This window comes from Antedon bifida, chromosome 5, assembly GCF_963402885.1.
Source record: "Antedon bifida chromosome 5, ecAntBifi1.1, whole genome shotgun sequence".
Lineage (NCBI taxonomy): Eukaryota > Metazoa > Echinodermata > Crinoidea > Comatulida > Antedonidae > Antedon > Antedon bifida.
The window spans coordinates 2,695,228-2,715,868 of record NC_136230.1 but is presented as its reverse complement, the minus strand read 5'-3'; the positions used below and the strand labels follow the sequence as shown (position 1 = coordinate 2,715,868).

Below are 20,641 nucleotides of genomic sequence, written 5' to 3'. Positions count from 1 at the left end.
CTTTTCTATAAAAACCAAAAAGAAAAAAAAAACGTAATTTGATTTATTTATTTCAAACTAACTATGGTCTATCAATCAGATCGACATGTCTTTGAATGTATAGAAAACGGACTCAAATTGTCAAATGACGAAGGCATATGTCAAATTTAAAACCGTGGAAAAACCCCAGAAAATACCCGTGACAAATTTATGATATTCATAAATTGCTGGAAATATTTAGAAAAACTAACTAGTAGGAACCTTATCACTGAGAAGCAGAGAAGATGAAGTGGAGACTTCTCGGCAGAGAGTAATATACTCACAGTATAAGATTGTTGTTTTTATTAAAGCTTCGCTCAACATAGACAACGTTTTACATCGTACAACACCACATCTAACAAAAATGAGGGGGAGGGGAGTGGAGGCGGAGAGGAATTTAAGTCAAGTGGGTAGATGAAAGTGGGGGGTGGGGGTGGCAGAACCAGCCGGTCCAGTGGCCGTATTCACCAATCACACTTAGGCTAAGGGAAATATGATTGGTGAATACGAATAATTATAATATGCAAAATATATATTGGACTTCATTACCATTTTCCCCTGAACACGAACCGTTTAAAATGTTTTTGCGCAAATCTGCCGCATAAATCTAAACATCATTTCAATAGTTAAGCTGCGCACAAAACAAATTAAGCCTACTGTTGTGACGTTTGCTAAATTTTAACCGCGATTGCCAATCCAAATTATACAATATTTCAATTTGTATCGTTCTCGCCATCAACATCAGCGTTTTTTACATTAAGCACGAATATGCTTACTTTTAAATTTAACATCGATTATTTATATTTTCGGCGCTCATCAATACTTTATCATAAAGTCTTGGTTAAGCTGCGCTAATTAACAACAGCGTTTAATAGGCCTACATAATATTAAAACATTTCATAACATTTTAAATTTCAATGGATGTCTACACTGAAACAGTAAAAGTATTCCTATACCTAGGCCTACACCCTTGTACTAAATATTCATAAACAGCATTTGCCATAATAGAGTGCAATATAGCTAAAAATAGACCTATATATTTTACTTCAGGCAAAATTAATGAATTCACTTCGATAACATTAACACACTAACCGTTTAGTCTACAACATTTGCCAAACTATGTTGCCAGATCTTTCAGCAGTACTACTATAGAATGCAGACTTCGTTAATTAGATTATACAGAATTCAGCGCAGCGTTTTGAGTTATACTAAACATTACCAGATATAATGCAAATAATAAGAAATAATACGTTACGATATAATACAGCCTATACATATAAACTAAATACGTTAATTAGATATATAAATGCTTGATTTCCACTTAAGACGCAACTTAAGGACGTAAGCGCAACGTAAGTGATTCGACCAATCACACGCGATGTGTTATATTCGAACTCTCGGTCGTCATGGGTTACGTCTACGTCTTGTGCGTCTGACGTCTCTAGTGGGAACCAAGCTTAAAGTACTACTACTAGTCAGTACAGAACACACTATATTCTTACATATGCCTACAGGCTATTCGGTGAAAAGAAGAGAGAAAGAAAATGACCAACCATACTTACGCATGTTAATTATATAACTTATGTTGGTATATTACTTACTTATACCCAACTAAACTTTTAATACTTACATGTACCGTACGTTAAATCACAATACTTAGAGGAAACGCGGTGATGAACACAAAATCGAAGTGATGAACACAAAATCGAAGTGATGAAAAACAAAATCGAAGTGATGAAAACAAAATCGAAGTGATGAAAACAAAATCGAAGTGATGAAAACAAAATCGAAGTGATGGAACCCAAATCGAAGTGATGGAACTCAAATCGAAGTGATGAAAACCAAATCGAAGTGATGAAAAAATCTTGTTGTAAAAATTCGAATAAAAAGCATCATTTTCGTTGCTGGTGTGCAGTTCAAAATTTGATAAGCAAAATAAACAAATGACATAAAATTCGAGGAAAAAATTGAAAAAATAATTCAAAGAAACGCCGTGTTGAAATGATGGAACCATCCTCTTCGAGGAAAAAATCAAAATTAACGATGATAAAAAAAATCGAAGTGCTGACAAAAGAAGTGTAAAATCTTGTTGAAAAAAACGCCGTGATTAAAGCAAAATCGAAGACTTGAATGATTAAAAAATCTGCAAATTTGAAGAAAAAAAGCAATGAAGCTTTCTCAAAAACTATAAAGTAAAATCATCGGCTTAAATGCAGAAGAAAATATATCAGTGTAATCGAAAAATTAAATTTGAACAACGAAACTTCTTATGTTGTTCATATTAAAAGAGGAAAATGCCTTGAAATTGTACATTACACGATTAAAAAATATAAATTTATATAATTTTATTAACATTATTAAAATTAATTAAATTTATTATTTGAATTAAAATTAATTAATCACGATTCAAAGTTTAAAAGACTCGCTGTTTATAGTTCCTGAAAAGTAATTTTACAAGCCTAACACTACCATGAGGTATGAATCCAGGTGAAACAGGATGTCTTGCTGCATTAGTAACCTACCTTTGGCCACCTGTACATTATACATAATATAAATCACAATAATCACAGTGCGCATGTCAGCATACTTAAGTTGCACAACTGGGGTTGTATCATGCATGACTAAACATTGTTAGTTAAAACACATAATAATCGATGTATGATGATGAACATAAAAAATACACTACTTGATTAATTCAAGTAGCATTCATTTTGTAAAAAAAAAGGTTTTGGTGATGATGCCACGTGATGGGGAAGGAGTGCCGCGTATGATGATGTAGTGACGGTGATGATGTCACAATTGGAAACAATCTCTAGAATGTATTCACAGTGACAAATCTATGACATGTTAAGGGACAATTCACAGAGTTGTTTGTCACCGAAAATCAAACGAGAGAAAACGAAAAGACCAGTGACAAATGTAATTATCGAAGACATCATATTATATAAAACAATATCTCAAATAGTTACAGTTGTAATTGAACTTTTAATTTTATGTGTTTTTGATGATGTTCACATTTCTGTCTACAAATCACAATCGTGATATTACAGACAGATCGAAAGTATTAACTAAAATAAACAGTAAATAACATTTATCTTTTATAATGCGAGTATTGTGATGATGGATATTAATTAATATTATATTACACTAATCTAAATTAATTAATCTATATTTTATGTTCAACCAATGAAATTAAATAAGATATGTTGTGGGACATATCTCACATAATCGCATGGTGACAATTTTAATTCGTTGAATCAGTTCAAGTGTAGTCTACCATGCGTCACTAGCTAGCTGTGAAATAAACATGACATATAAATAATAATAATAATAATATATAATCACAATATGATAAATAAAATAGAATATAATTCGCAAACCCATAATATATTTGCAATATATTTTGGATATTGATTATATTACATAATTTCATAAATTATATTTGAAAGGTTGATGCCTAATGCATACAGACTTGTTCATGCATGATACAACCAATAATCAAAATTAATTGTTTATTCCTGTAAAGAAAATGGATGTCTCTCGTTGACCTGATGCGCTGTGGAAAAAACACAGAAGATCAAAGAATTATAATTGCTAAAATTATAATTCTTTATACCAGTGATTATTATTCCGACGTTCAAAGAAATTCTCGTACTTTGTAAATTTGTCAGATGTAGGCCCGTTTAAGAGATCGGTAATGCGTTTAAGGGATCAGTAATGCGTTTAAGAGATCGGTAATGCGTTTAAGAGATCGGTAATGCGTTTAAGAGATCGGTAATGCGTTTAAGAGATCGGTAATGCGTTTAAGAGATCGGTAATGCGTTTAAGAGATCGGTCTTGTTAACTCCACCTGTCAACTCCTCGACCAATCAAAATCGTCCAAATAATACTCACGGTAGCAAATCTTATGTGTGTTAGTAGTTTGAACCAACACATTGATTTATATTAATATTTTATAATACAAATTAATATTTTGATTCAGTGGTATTAGTTCTTACTATTTTTGATGTCCAAAGCTACGATTAAAAAAAAAGTCAAAGACTTTGATGTCCAAAGCTCGATGAAACAAAAAATATACATAAATCCCAGAAAATCTTGTTTTGGGGAAACCGCCGAAACGAAAAATCATCTAAGACTCTAGTAAGCCAATACATTGTATTATTTTAATTACTACTTTGTGCTCCAAAAATTAGACCTAAAGAACTCGCGAATTTGATTCCAGTTTCTTTCTTCAATGACCTATACAAAACAAATATAAAATTGATAACATTTTTTATTATATAGTTTATTGTATGTACGATCTCCGAGCTGCGTTAATGCAACTAAAGCTTGGTTTCCACTTGTGACGCAACGTAACGCAACCTACGCAACGTAAGAACATGCCCTTTCCATAATTGTGTTTGCCCCCGCCTGCCTGAAATCAAACCTACGATGTTTGTACCACTGTTGCGTCGTCGGTTCCCACTTGTGATTACGCAATACAGCACTTTGCGTCGATACGTCGCTGCGTTGCGTTCTAGTGGGAACCACGCTTAAAGTAGCTATGTATAATAGTTTTTTTTTTTAAGGGTGGTGGTGGTGGTGGTGGTGATGGTGGTTTAAGTACCCGGGTCTAAATTAAGTCTCTGAATGATGCATTCATAAAGTAACATCTTTTTAATGATGGACTATAATAATTACTAATTACAACAGACCCTATACCACAAAACGTGCCGGTTATTAGTAATGTATAATGCGTATGCGTACGTACGTCTATATGGGTTCTACACACACATATATGATGACAGCCAGTAGGTATAGACCAAAGTCTGAAATATCTTCTTAATTCATTATATCTGGCTACGCAATGAACTTGTGAATTATGGTGTACTAACCTGGCTTACTATTGTCGCCATATTTGTACGTCTCCCCTCTTCAGCGAAACAATTCAAACTAAAGCATTCTTGCTTACAGTTGTCGCGTTCACGGTATGCTGACGTCACTCGATATTCAAATTTAATTCGCATACCGGTGTTTTGTGCTCCATATTGTCGTCCGGCGAAACTATGTTCCACAAATAATATTGGAGTAAGTTACCTCGCTAAAGATTGGTTCTCGTGACGCAACCAAAAGGACGTAAGCGCAAATCATTTGACCAATCACGACGCCATCCATCGCGTCGTCATTGTTCAAATTACTGGGTTGCTTTGCGCTTACGTTTTTGCATTGCGTCCTAGTGGAAACCAAACTTTAATATAAATCATGTTGCGGTCATGTTTACAAAGTACAGTAGTCCTTTATTGTTAATCTAATCCAATTGAAAATGATATTTAGTGGACATTATTTTGTAGATCTACTAAACTAGTTTTGACATGTAAAAATAATTCAAACATTGAAGCCAAACCAAGTGAAGTAACTTTATTCGGTAATATTCAAGCTATACAATAGGCATATACACGGATATTCACTCGAGTATTTTTGCGAGTGAAATTAAAGTAGTCAAGGCATACAATAGGAATATACACGGATATTCACTAGAGTATTTTGCGAGTGATATTAATCAATTTTTAATAGCGTAGTACACACTGTGTTGCCGCCTATTGACATTTAAAGTCCTGGCTAATCCTTTAATGTAGTATCGTCACATGTCACTGTCATTTCATCATGTCACAACCGTCACTGTAACTGTCATACTTTTACTCATCATTATCACCACAATTAAATTCAATCACCACCACTATCACTATAACCGCCACTATCACTTATCACCACTATCACCATCACTATCATCCCCACTATCACTATCATCATCACTATCACCATTACTATCACCACCGCCATCGCTATCGTCACTATCACCACCACTATCACTATCGTCACTATCACCACCACTATCACTATCGTCACTATCACCACCACTATCACTATCGTCACTATCACTATCGTCACTATCACCACCACTATCACTATCGTCACCACTATCACTATCGTCATCAATATCACCATCATTATCATCATCACCACCACTATCACTACCATCACCATCACTATCACCACCGCCATTACTATCGTCACTATCACCACCACTATCACTATCGTCACTATCATCACCACTATCACCACCACTATTTCTATCACCGCCACCACCACTATCACTATCCCCATCATTACTATCACCGCCACTATCACCACCGCCATTACTATCATCACCAATATTAATTTCCCCACCACTATTACTATCACCACCACTATCACCATCACTATCACCACCGCTATTACTATCACCACCAATATTAATTTCCACACCACTATTACTATCACCACCACTATCACCACCGCTATTACTATCACCACCAATATTAATTTCCCCACCACTATTACTATCACCACCACTATCACTATTACTATCACCACCAATATTAATTTCCCCACCACTATTACTATCACCACCACTATCACCACCACTATCACCATCACTATTACTATCACCACCAATATCACCACCACTATTACTATCACCACCACTATCACCACCACTATTACTATCACCACCACTATTAATTTCCCCACCACTATTACTATCACCACCACTATCACCACCACTATTACTATCACCACCACTATCACCATCACTATCATTATCGTCACTATTGCTATCACCACCACTATCACCACCACTATTACTATCACCACCAATATTAATTTCTCCACCACTATTACTATCACCACCACTATCACTATTACTATCACCACCAATATTAATTTCCCCACCACTATTACTATCACCACCACTATCGCCACCACTATCACCATCACTATTACTATCACCACCAATATCACCACCACTATTACTATCACCACCACTATCACCACCACTATTACTATCACCACCACTATTAATTTCCCCACCACTATTACTATCACCAACTCTATCACCACCACTATTACTATCACCACCACTATCACCATCACTATCATTATCGTCACTATTGCTATCACCACCACTATTACCACCGCTATTACTATCACCACCAATATTAATTTCCCCACCACTATTACTATCACCACCACTATCACCACCACTATCACCACCACTATTACTATCACCATCACTATCACCATCACTATCATTATCGTCACTATTGCTATCACCACCACTATCGTCATCAGCACCACTATCATCGTCGTCATCATCACTATTACTGTCGTCATTATCACTATTACTGTCGTCATCATCATTATTACTGTCATCATTATCACTATTACTGTCGTCATCACTATTACTGTCGTCATCATCACTATTGCTGTCGTCATCATCACCATCATCGCTACCAACATTGGTAGTAGATGGTTCACAAGTTATCAAATCTGTTGACGTCACAATTAATTCGCCGTCTGACGTACAGTTCAGCAACTCAAAGCGTAGAGCTGGGCTGTTTGTAAATGACATCACCGTCACTTTGACGTATAACACAATTTCCTGGTTTGCAAAGAAGTTTATAAAAGGCGTTGAATTGTCGGTGTTTCCTATAAATATCTTCAAATAAAAAAAACATAAAGCATTTTATTTTTTATTTTTAACTGAATTTATTATTTGTAACAATTATTATTGTGATGAATATTGATATTATATTAATAATAACGCAAGTTGACCAATCACAATCGACACTTCGAATGATCTTTCGCGTCGTGATTGGTCAAATTACTAGCACCGCGCTTATGTGTCTTTTCAATAAGTGAAGTGAAGAGATGTTTCCCCTGCGCACATTCTCTAGATAGAAATACTCCTAGATCCTCAGAATTAGCAAGAGACAAACATTGATGATCTTACTATTTTATTTTATGCATGAACGGTTATCACTGATAAATTATGAGTAAAAATAATTATCAACCTACCTGAGAAGAATCTAAAGGATTAAGAAAACTTGACCAAGTGGACATCAAGACCATTGTCCACTCGACTTTGAAAGACGTTGTAGAGTACGTTTTGCCGCTGCTACCGTCGTAGGTTATGTATGGGCATTTTACAACTGAATCACAAACCCCGCCTTGTGTTATTATTCCATGTACAGTTGAAGAAGATATCAATTCTACCTAAAAGAAATAAACAGGCAAATATTGCGATAGTATATTTATCAAATTTATAATTAACTAAACAATTTTCAGTACAATAGACCATTGGATGGCCAATCAATAATAGTTTTCAATATCTATGTCTGAACTTAACTTATGCCTACTTTTGTAGGTTTACTAAACAACAACATACATATATATATTTTTTAATGATTAAAAAAACACTACCATAATCCAGTCGTTAACATCACCGGCAAACCAACCTCCTATATTAGACGTCTGGTGGCACCCAAGCCTACTATAATAAGAATGGGTCTGCATCCATGACGCGCTAAATGCTGAGTCTGGTATTGTAGTGGACACTCCAACATAACAGACTGTAGAAAATATCATAGTGTGTACATTATTAGTATGTGCTTAGAATAGTAATAATAATACATATAATATGTATAGACCGAACAGAAAGGCTAATATATAATTTTAAAATAACCAAGCTAAATTATAAGCAGAAAAACCAAAAAATCTCATCCTCCCTGGTTTTACGCATGCGTATTCATACTTTCGTCTACTTTTTGTTCAAGTTCAAAAAACATTTATTTGTTCAAACAATGACGCGAAAAAAGCACTATCGAACTAGTTTGACAAATGTGTAATGTGCCCCATTATGGTAGTGATATGCCCAAATATGGTGGTGATATGACATCATTATGTACATAAATGGGCACGTCACATAAAGTTTTATAGTGTAGTGTAGTAGCTTTAGATGGGTTTCATCATATCGATATACGGTACAATACCTGAATACGGATGAATATCAATAACACTCGAATGTGGACTTCTACTACATTCATTCGATGTTTCACTATTCGAACTATTGCAAACTCTTATCTATCAAAAAAGAGAACGATAAAAATTGTTATTTTCTTTCTAATGATATTGTATTATTTACAATCTTCTCTTCTAAAATATACCTACCACCGATTTTTCACCTCTGTAGTAAATTCCCGTGACGTCATCATCAGGAGGTCCAAATTCCGCATTTCCCAATAACCGACATTGGCGCGAACTTGTACGAAAGTGTAGGGAGGTACAGTTGGGAAAGACACAGCAATACGACGCACATTGAAATTTAGACAGTGTTGTTATAGTAAGAAGAACGGAAATATTGTCATCTGTATTGTGAATGTTTTCAACGACATTAAATTTACAATACCGATATTTGCAAAACGACGTCACACAAAACGTTTTTGCACATAGAATAAGAAAAAGGAAATTGTGAAACACCATCGCAGTCTTCATTGTTCATTCCTCTGTAACCCCGCATCAAATGGCTCTATAAAAAAGCAAACAATATTTTTGACACACTTATTTTTAAAGTCTATACCATGATGGAGCTCGGTTTCTAACATTTCCAAATGCATGGGCCGCCTGAACCTAATTTTGGCTGCCTAGTTTGGAGTTCGAGATTGACAACTATTGAGCAAACATTATTATGCTTCTATCTTCTATATCAAAATCTTGTCAAACTTGACGCTATGCCTACTATGTAGCAAACTAGGCCTACATAAATTACAGTAAATAAATCATCTTTGCCTAAATGTGAACAAATTATAATTGTATTAATGTCGATCGCTTCAAAATGTGCATAAGTTTGAAATAATACACTTACATCTTAATACATTTAATTTAAATTGCGATACACGATCATCATACCACTTACCTACCTTCCTTCTACTGTTCTTGGATAGTGTTGTATTGTTGTGATTAGTGTCTTGTAATAAAACAAAATTCACTTTTACTGCCTATAAACACAACCATTTAAAATGGATACGCATGTCCATCGCTAATTATAAACGCTCCTTTATATAAGATTAAAAAAATATTGACTAAGATATTAAGATACCTTTTGCTTGAGGCAGTGGAAGTACTAACCGTATTTTCTAATTTTCAACACAACACAAAAAGAAAAAACATATTCTATAAAATTAGTGTATTAGACCCAACATTCAAACAGAAATTTCAAATTTCGAAACCATAATCCTCATTTTTATGTTTATTAAATACTTTCTGTACATTTTCACTAGGCCTATACAACAATATTAATTATCATTTTCATTTGAATGCCAATCTATATAGCTCAATAAAGAAGTTTTACAATGTACAAAAATACAAAATACCAATTAAATTGTTACACATTATAATACCCATTCTTAGTAAATGTGTCCTTGTAAATGTGTTACACTGTAATCATTATAAATATATAACATTCAAGATAAATATTAGTAATAAAAAAAGAGTTGCTGCTCTTCTATCTTTCGAAATACTTGCAGAAAGCGATAGAGGGCGTGCTATTTAGTATTTCGGTCCATGTTGAAGATATAGAAAAATCGAGATTTTGATCAGCTTTTGTTACAACCAATAAATCGAAAATAATAAATACTGTCTGTTGATATCGTTTTGTAACAATAACAAATCATGGAGATAACCTGGAAAATGTGGAAATTATCGAAACCAACTTACATTGCAAACATAAAATGCAAGTTATACTTGACAACATTTTGTCAAATAATTAAAAACAAAAATTAATGATGATGAACATATAAAATAAAGTTTAGTTCTGAAATATAACTGTCATTAAATGCATTACATTTATAAATCTGTTTACATAATGAAACATCATACAAAACATACTGAGACTGATTTGTTTGATATTGCAATAAAATTAACCATGAAAAAAGATCATTGATAGAAAATAACAAATATATTCACTTCTTCTTTTTTCTTTTCGTTATCTTTTGCGTTTAGCTTTGTTTCTTTATCAATTATACATTATTGTACGTGTGTGTATCAACAATAATTCTCTGAGGTAACCCGTGTACCAACGTTAAAGTTTGTCTAGATAAACGATCATTACTCATATGCTGCGGTAATCCATGTAGTAACGTTTATCATTAAACGTTTGTCTAGATAAACGTCAATATTATACTCGTACTTGAATTGGTTATCCAGATAAACAACTTCTGTCGTATAGTAACGTGTACATTACGTTGTCTAGATAAACGGCTGCTGTTGTATAGTAACTTTATAAGTTGTCTAGATAAACGGCTGCTGTTGTGTAGTAACGTTTATAAGTTGTCTAGATAAACGGCTGCTGTTGTTTAGTAACGTGTACATTACGTTGTCTAGATAAACGGCTGCTGTTGTATAGTAACGTTTATAAGTTGTCTAGATAAACGGCTGCTGTTGTGTAGCTGCTGTTGTTTAGTAACGTAGTATCATTAGGTTTTCTAGATAAACGGCTGCTGTTGTGTAGTAACGTTTATAAGTTGTCTAGATAAATGGCTGCTATTGTGTAGTAACGTTTATAAGTTGTCTAGATAAATGGCTGCTGTTGTTTAGTAACGTAGTATCATTAAGTTGTCTAGATAAACGGCTTCTTTCCTGTGTAGTAACGTCATTATGTTTTCTAGATAAACGGTAATGTTCCATGCCAATCAATGAGTCCCTCGGGCCATCTTTATTAAAAATAGAAAATTATGAACAACAATAAAAACCTAATAACATAACTCAATTACGTTGAGTGTGATATTAATAGACATATATTTATGTGTATATATATACATAATATTAATATATAAATCAATATTTATGATATGTTAATTGTGTTGGACACCATTTGCTAGATAAGACGAACTTTCATAGGTCAAAAATAGCTAATTAACGTGAGATAGTTACTAATTGGCGAATAGGATGTATTAGGCCTACTTCAGCACAAGCGATGAATATGAACTATTACCGTGACGATATGCACTCTTCTAGCAGCGACAATCGTTCTCCTTTTGAGTAGTATATACCTTTCTTTCGTTCCCCATGCTTTGAAATGTTGTCTGAAAGCAGTAATTTTAGCAATTTATTTATTCATTCAAATCTGTTTTACAATTCGGTAGCCATCTGCATATTTCTAATAAATATATTGGTTTGATGATGTAAATTCAATCCAAAATATTACTGATTAAGTATCTTTTACATTCAATTCCTTTCATTATTTATATATATACTACTGTATGTTTTGTAAATAGTTATTGTAAATATGTGTGTACTAATGTAAATTACTTGTTAGTTGTCTTTGAATTATTATTATTATTATTATTACGGTATATTGTTAATGTTCTCTACTGAACCACTTTGAAAATCAATGCTTTAGCATTGAGTGTCATTCGGTATAAAGAGAGAATAAATATATAATTTAATAAATGGAGTTTTGTAAAGTAAGGTTTGCGACACACCATGTTCCAATACAGTAAAGTTGCATGTCTCAACTTTACTACTATAGTGATATCATGCAAACCTTTAAAGATGACACTACCGACTATAATAGTGTGATGTAGTATTGTGGCACTACACCTACCGACAGTTATTTTTGCCTCTTCTGTCTGGCTTCGTTGCCCAGTATAGTACCGAAGATCAAAGCAGTGTTCTGATCTTGCTTCCCTCAGCAGGTTTCGTTTCAGACAAAACAGCAATCCGCACTTTCCATTAATATACGTCACCCATACTGGGTATTTTGGTGTCTTCAGCATCGTACCAACCTTTTTTATAGTAAAAAATGTGTTATTAATCGAAATTATTTAGAAAAATGTTGATTTATTATCAATTTTATAATCAATTGTTTTATTTATAGACAGTTTTAATAATTGTTTACTCACCTCTAAGCTTGGTTGTCGTTGATGGCGTCCATCTCTTCGATCAAGATACAGTAACCCGACATCGCTCCTCCGAAATAGACCGATCTCAGGAACCAACTAGACATTCAAAAATAATTATATTATTCAACAATATAACTTTAGCTCAGCTTCAAGAAAGAAGAAACAATTATGCCTAGATTTTATATTTATCTAAAACTTCAGCAGTTATTATTTATCTGGAAGAGTTTTCCAACAACTTGTAAAATCCATGTTGTTGGGAAATGTTAAAAGCTTATCGCAAGTACAGCTTAAGAATAAGTGTAATAAAAAAAATAAGGTATTTTGCTTTTTTTCCTTTTTGTTGGTTTTGAGCGTAAATGTTGTGTGTGATGTATGAATAGGAAAATAATAAATAATAAACGTACCAATTTGTTTCCAAGATCGTCATATTCGTAGGAGCCATTAAACAGATGTGGTGTAGCTTTACCCGTTAGCAATAACTTCACCATATTTGTACTACATCTGTCAGACGGTAGTATAAGTCGGTCACTTTGTAGATCTTCAGCCAATCTATCATTAAAGTGATATGATTGATTTAAATTTATTTAATTTTATTCAGAAATGCTTCCAAAAATGAACAAATTATCAAAAGAACAACAAAAGATAATGATAATATTGCATTTCGGTAAAATCACAAATAATGGACGAACAGACAGTTAATCTACTACTGGATCTTATTCGCTGCATACTACCAATTTTGCTTTTTGAATATTGATATGAAATGCATGGATGTTTCCTCAACAAAACAAAATAAATATTTTTTTTAAATAAATTGGTCTACAAAGTTATTTAATCTAACAGTGCAGTGATCGTTTTGAAATGTGTGCTTCATCGTGAAGAAATAAGAAGGGAGAAGGAAGACAGAAATAATTACAACATAGGGCCTAACTTGAATGCAACTTACTTCTTGGCAGACCGTGAGAGTAGAATACTGTAGATAAAAACAAGTACACCATGTGGACTTTGGAACTAGAAAAAAAAGACACCAAATGTATTTATTCATAGCATTTTGAGACGATGTTCAGTAGAAATATACTGTATAACCAAAAAATAGGCCTATAATATATGATAAAACTTGGTATACATGAACGACACCAACTCGATTTATCGCAAAATATTCGTTTATAGCTCAACAAAGATATCAACACATCTTCAATGGAAGTTAATGGTTTATTTTAGATTGCCGGATTCCATAAATAGAAAATAACAAATGTAACATTCCGTCCAATATTTGACGTTTAAAAGTTGAAAATCTAATTTAAAACCACTTACTGATTCGAGGTGCTTCCGAATGAAAATGAGAAGAGTTTGAAAATCACCAAATTCGTAAGATTCGAGCTTTGAAAAAATAGTAAATATTTTTTAGTAAAATTCAAAAGTTATGTTATTTTATAATATAAATATTTCCGATATCCCTATATTTTTATACTAAAATACTGTTTTATCACAAAAACATTTAATCTGTGAGGTAATAGGTAAGTGAATAAGTAAAAAAATAATTGAAATGAATGCAATACTGATAACAAGAGAAGAAACCAATACTCTGGCACAAAATACCTTCTCAACAAAATGATCGATACGAAACCCAGTTGAAGGACCGAAATTGGAATGTTCCGTCATCAGGACAACAATCGCGCGTTTTTCTTCCCCCGCCTGCCACAGCATATCACTTATGGCTTTGATCAGTGCATCACAACGTTGCTGTTCGAATGGTTTTAACTTGTCTGCTTGCGAGGGCTGTCCTTGGCTGTCACAAACAATACAAATTACAAATGTAACAATGTAGGCTACACAATATAGTAATACGCCTTAACAACTATACATCAGGTTTCCTAAAACCATGGAAGAGTCAAATTGTACTCTTTTCTGCTAAAAAAAGTTTTATGAATAATGATAATAATGGTTAAATGGTATGACTAGATGGAATAAGATAAATACAAGTTAGCATTTGAAGTTCTCAACTTTTTCAGTGGTTTTTCATGAAAAAGCATACTTTGTAAATATTTTGTGTCTTTCTGTCTAATTTTGTTTTTATTTACTGTATACTTGTTGCACATCTCGATGAGAGTGTGCCTCTGATATAAAAAAAAAAGATACAATAGTTCAGTAACGTTCATGGAGTTCTTCTGAAGTCAATGTAACTAATTGTAATGTAACAAATTAGGACACCGTACAACGCAGACTATAGTGTATACACATTAATTAATAAATTAATACATGGATAATATTAACAATAGTTGTTTGTTGTAATATGTTTTACATTGTACAATATTATGATAATAAATGTACCTTGCTTTGACACCCATGACATGCATCGTGGGCTCATCTCGAAATAACAGGTTTTTCATTATAAATGCTTGTACACATATTATGACATTTCGTGTTCCGTCCTGAATGAAGATAAAAAAATATCTGTTACCAAGGACCTATGCAGCAGTTATTTAATAGTATACAGATATGAAGTTATATATGAAGATTAAAGAACGGTAGCTACATAAAACAGTGATAGATCTTCAGTTCTGCTTGGTAAATCTACCGCCCTCTGTAATTTTGTCGAACAAAACACTGTTATGGGGCGCTATTTAAAACGGGCCACTGAATGATTTAATTGATAGGGAATACAGCCTCTTGCATTGCATAGGGCCTATGCCTAATATAACGTGCAATATATATTATATATAAGTAGTCCAAGCATCGTAAACAAACCTCAGTTGTCCATAATCCATACGGGAAAGCAGAATCAATCGCTTGAAATTGAAAACTGTCGTTTTTCCACTCTGGACTGAACGACCACATACGATTTCCAAAAAGGCAATCGCGTAGTTTCTATGAAGATACAATATATGTTTCTAAATTTAAACAGCTGGACTTAATATGAGCGAAAATTGAGAAATAATATATTATCATTGAAATAGCATTATTTGGTCACGTTAACCTCTGTCTACACTATCAAACTTTATGTGACAGAAAACATATATCTTATATATTAATATTTTAATTTAAAAATAGCTTGTAATCGATTTTTAATAAATAAAATAAAAATCAATTCCAAGAAATGGCCAAAATAAAGTGTATTTTACTTACCGCAGCTGTTTCAAGGGCTACAGGTTGAGGCGTTATGTTGATTTGTACCGGTTTATACATGCTTGGTATCACAGTCTTAGGCCCAATTTGCAAGTCAACTTAAAAAACAAAGTAATTACAATAGTACATTTATTCATGGTCAAACGCAGTAATATATGTACATGGTTTGAAATTATTTTCGTTTGTTCAGAGTTAAAAATTCACATACAAATATATAAATGAGTTAAAAAGGTTAAAATTTGGTCAAATACAGATCGTTTAAAATACAGATAAAATACATCGTTTAAAATACAAGCAAGATTGGTGTGTGTAAGGGTATAGCATAAAATGATCAACGTTTCCATGTTTTATTTAATTGCCTAATTACAGTAGGGAGAAACGAGTTTCTCATCCTATTGATTTTTCATCTAGTGATCTCCATTTTTTCGGTGTATATTTGGAAAATCCACCAAAATAAATACATACCTTTAGAAGGATGAGTAAACGGATTGTAAACGCCATCGTCGTCTGATAATTCTTCATCTTCTTCTTTCTGAAATGCAATTCCATTAGTAACTTTAACGGGTGAATACATTATCATTGATGCAAAAACTCTCAGTAAAATTTATAAAAAAAAACAAGCGCGAAAAAAAATTATTTATAGTCTGGCAGTCTGTCTGGTAAGTGTTACAGTCAGCTTCTTACGACACACTGTTGTTGTCAGCAGAATGTTATCGTAATTGATAAAACTGTGATTGAAGGAAATTAAACACATGCGCTTTTATTGTGATGAAAAGTTAATTGACATGCGCAGATTAACCAACAATAACAATCCTGCGAAAATCTAAAATTAGGTACGTGGCATGTGGTCAATTATGATTGAGTTTCTGAAGATTGATTGAAGATATTATCAGTTACTGTATTTTTAGGTTTATTATTACATCATTTTAACGGTTGTAATTGACGAAAATATAATTTTAATTCGTTCTTTTGAGTTTAAAACTGACCGTATTAAATTGACATGGCGGGTGTTAAATTGACATGGCGCATTGCAATGGCGTTTTTTAGTGCAACACGTGACCTTTTGCGTTTGGTGAACCACTCAAACGCAATATCCACGACAGGGTAAAAGGTCAGGGTCAGTGGGGTAACGCAGAGGCCTGAGCCACTTGGTTTAGGAACGCTAGATTGCGTTAACTTTGTATAAACTGAAGTAACGTTTAACGAAAACAGGTCGAGTATAAGATATGCCCTACAGTCAATGAACACTAGGAAACGAGTGCTGTAATGATATTCCTGTCGCGCTAAGCAATCCAGTTATTAGTTACCTGATATAGGCTATTTCGATCAATACACGTCTAATTGAGGCTTAAGAATATAATTTAAATTACACAAAATCAATACAGCTTTTCAAACAGAGTTTATGGAACACTACATGAGATAAACATGTCAAAAGATTGTCACGATTATTTAAAAGTATACTATACAATGGCTACATAATACAGTGCAAAAAGATAGTGCTTGCTTCCCACTATAAGAGACGCAACACAAGGACGCAACGTAACGTAAGTGAGTTGACCAATTACAAGCGATGGATTATTCGAACTGTTGCTTGTCATTGGTCAACACGCTTGCGTTGCGTTTACGTCCTTGCGTTGCGTTCTAGTGGGAATTAACTAAGTTTTAGAGATTAAAATGTGCACAAAGCTTACGTACACGTAACGAAACGACGACGAAGACTCAACGCAGTGCCAACCGATAGTTTGGATTATCCATCGCGTCGTGATTGGTCAAATTATTCCACGGCGCGCTTACATCCTTGCGTTGCGTTCAAGTTTAAACCAAGCTTAAACCCCGGACGCTCGTTAAAAATCTACAATAATATTATCACGATGTGTGTATCTACCGATAAATTCTTCTCTTTTCTTTTTGAATGTCAAAACACATCGATTGCTGGGAGTTTGATAACTAGGCCTACTTCATTACTACTTCTTTGCTATTGATTTTAACGGTGTTAACCTCAGAGCCTGAGTGTCAAAGAAATACACAATATTGCATCAAAAACACCTGCGTCCATTATTTACATTTTCAAGTACAAAAGAACGAGGATTTTCCTGAAAATAATGAAATAATCCGCAGGAGATGCTTTAATAGCAATTAATTAGCCCACAGCGGTTGAATATAAAAGAACAAGCAGATGTAATCCATACAATTAAGAATGTGCTTAAGACAAGATAAAGTTAAGATGATGAGTTATATTATCAGAAAGCATTTGAGATTTCACTGACGCCAATATTCATAAAATCAGGGGCGTAAGAAGGTTCTCTTCTAAGAAGGAAGTTCTAAATCGGATCGCCTCACTTCTTTTTCAAAAGTACCTTTAATAATAATTGACGGAAAAAAAAGCAGATTTGTTCACAGTTATGTGGTCTAAAGCTCTGTCTACACTTGACAAAAAAGTGTGATGTGTCCAAATATGGTAGTGATATGACATCACCATATCCATATTTTGTCGCATAAAGTGTGATAGTGTAGACAGAGCTTAAAGAGATAAAAACAAATTAAATAAAGATAAAGTCAATAAATACTAGAGTACTGAATGAATGTAAACAAATCTACAAATGTTGATCAGAGACATTTTCTTCTGTATCCTATCAACAGTGATTACAACTATTACAATTTTAAATCTATATATAAAAAATATGTCTATTTTTTAAGTGCGTCTATTTAAATCCTACTGCTGTGCCAAATAAACAATGTGCTTAAAGTTCACAAAGTCCGTGTGACAAAAGCTTAAGAACCAACCCTTACATTGAGCATATATCCGTTCGACCTTTCAAATTTCTGAAAATGTTCATTAAAGATGTTTTTAAGTGAACAATATTATTATTATTAGCAATTCGGGTTTGAGGTACACTGTACAAAAGTATAAAAATGTAGTTTTAATTCGGTTTGCTATGCTACAAACCGCCTCTGAGGTATGGCATCGTAAGCTTTACGTTTTTGGAAATACATGGTATAGGCTACCTGACTTTTATTGGCCATGCAAACCTTTAAACAATAATATTAATAATTAGGAATTAAATTTCTCCTAAAGCTCTGTCTATACTATAAAACTAGTTTGACCAAAAAAGTGTGATGTGGCCAAATATGGTAGTGATATGACGTCATCGTGTCCATATATGGGCACATCACATTCATTTTGTCACATAAAGTTTGATAGTGTAGACATAACTCTAGTGGGGCAGTTATCATGGTGACCGTTGCTATGCACCAACGCCTGGCTATAAATTATTTCTTGACTGAATGTCAGTGTCAACAAAACAATAAAACATGCCATGTATTAATATTCAATTATTATTACCACGAACAGCATTGTTCGGAATACAAATGAGCTTACTTTAGAAACCAATTAAACCTAAAAATAAACATACACGGATTGCACTGCACAGAGCTTATTATTGATAAAAATGGAAATACGTTTTTGCGGTATTTATGTATTTTATATTTCTCTGTGTTTATATTCTTGCTGCATCTTGAAAAAAAAAAATAGCATTGCTGTTATAACATAATACATTAATTTATGATTTACAATTTTGGCTTGTTGAATTGGGAGTACAGGCCGGCGAAATATAGTAATGGGGAGTCAATTATTCATGGTAATTTTGTATACAATTTATAACTTAATTTAGAGTTAATTTGTTTAGTTTTAGAAAGTTCAATCTTAAAAGTTGTGAATAAAATATAAGCCCATGGGTTTTCTTTCGCGGATCACAAAATATTAAATAATCTTACTGGAACTGTTGCTGTCAGCTCAAGCGTCCTGGCAAGGCGTTCCAGTGGATCCATTTTAGCAAGTTCTTCATCATCATCAGAGTCCTCCTGTGACTTTTCTTGCAGACTCTTCAAGTTAAGACGTTTGATACGATCACGGAGTGTTGTCATATCGGATCTAGCAGGAGCAAGGGTTTATAAAAATATTAATATTGCAGTTAAATAAATTCAGTGTTGGATTTTTACGTGTTTTTTTTTGTGTGTGGGTGTGTGTGTTTTTTTTGTTCAACAAAAAAGTAAAAATTCAACACCTAATTTTAAGATTAAAATTTGTTTTGTACCAAGTAGAATAATAAATATCCGATACATAATATACAGTTGCAATATATAATAACTATCAGATAAAACATACTGATGACAAAATGATGAAAGATGTCGTAGGTAATACTTACGATTATGAAGAAATACGGTTGATTATAACGATAATTTGATGTTGAGTGTTGACAAAGCATTATAATAAGAACTAAAATCGCTTCATTTTTAAATTTTTAGTCCGGTTTAAGAATACGTTTAGATATGAATACAAATAACGAAGTGAAGTATAGGCCTATAAACTAAGTTTCCATTCGGACACGGTACCTAGTTCGAAGTAAACTTTTTCCATTCTTTTGTCGATATTACGTTATAATAATTCAAATTCTAAAAAGCGAATGTCAATTTTAATGCTTGTTAATGCTACTGATGACTGTACAAAATTAAAATGTCACCCAAGTAGTATAATTCTATTGAAAGTAGTATACTGGATTATATTAAAATTAATTACTTTCTAATTAGATTCTATGCTTACCTATATTTAATACTCCTTGACTATATTTAGTACTCCTTTACTATTTTTAGTAACGATTAAAAGCAGTGCTGGGTCCTAGTATACTTTTATTAGATAAATATAAAAAACAGCAGAGTAAAAGAAGCTTGTGAGTTGAATCGTA

The 20,641-nt window shown here is 33.2% G+C and overlaps 1 protein-coding gene across 1 annotated transcript; it reads right to left on the bottom strand.

Annotated features, from left to right (window-relative positions):
* Positions 1–11,076: 11,076 nt before the first annotated feature.
* Positions 11,077–20,580, bottom strand: LOC144842826 (inactive ubiquitin carboxyl-terminal hydrolase MINDY-4B-like). Its single transcript, XM_078699375.1, has 14 exons — positions 20,523–20,580; positions 19,674–19,833; positions 16,365–16,431; positions 15,900–15,997; positions 15,522–15,641; positions 15,105–15,205; positions 14,373–14,562; positions 14,088–14,153; positions 13,720–13,784; positions 13,181–13,325; positions 12,777–12,872; positions 12,479–12,659; positions 11,867–11,957; positions 11,077–11,585 (listed from the first exon to the last, which is right to left on the bottom strand). Exons 2-14 carry the CDS (start codon positions 19,821–19,823, stop codon positions 11,537–11,539), a joined length of 1,419 nt encoding a protein of 472 aa, XP_078555501.1. The 5' UTR covers positions 19,824–19,833; positions 20,523–20,580; the 3' UTR covers positions 11,077–11,536.
* Between the last annotated feature and the right edge of the window lie 61 nt (positions 20,581–20,641).

What these genes read in the sequence shown, in the direction of transcription:
- LOC144842826 (XM_078699375.1), bottom strand. Translation starts at nt 19,823, where the DNA reads ATGACAACACTCCGTGATCGTATCAAACGTCTTAACTTGAAGAGTCTG. An exon ending in ATGGATTATGGACAACTGAG is followed by an intron (nt 15,206 to 15,521) that starts GTTTGTTTACGA and finishes ATCTTCATTCAG; the next exon opens with GACGGAACACGAAATGTCAT. An exon ending in AACGACAACCAAGCTTAGAG is followed by an intron (nt 12,660 to 12,776) that starts GTGAGTAAACAA and finishes ACTATAAAAAAG; the next exon opens with GTTGGTACGATGCTGAAGAC.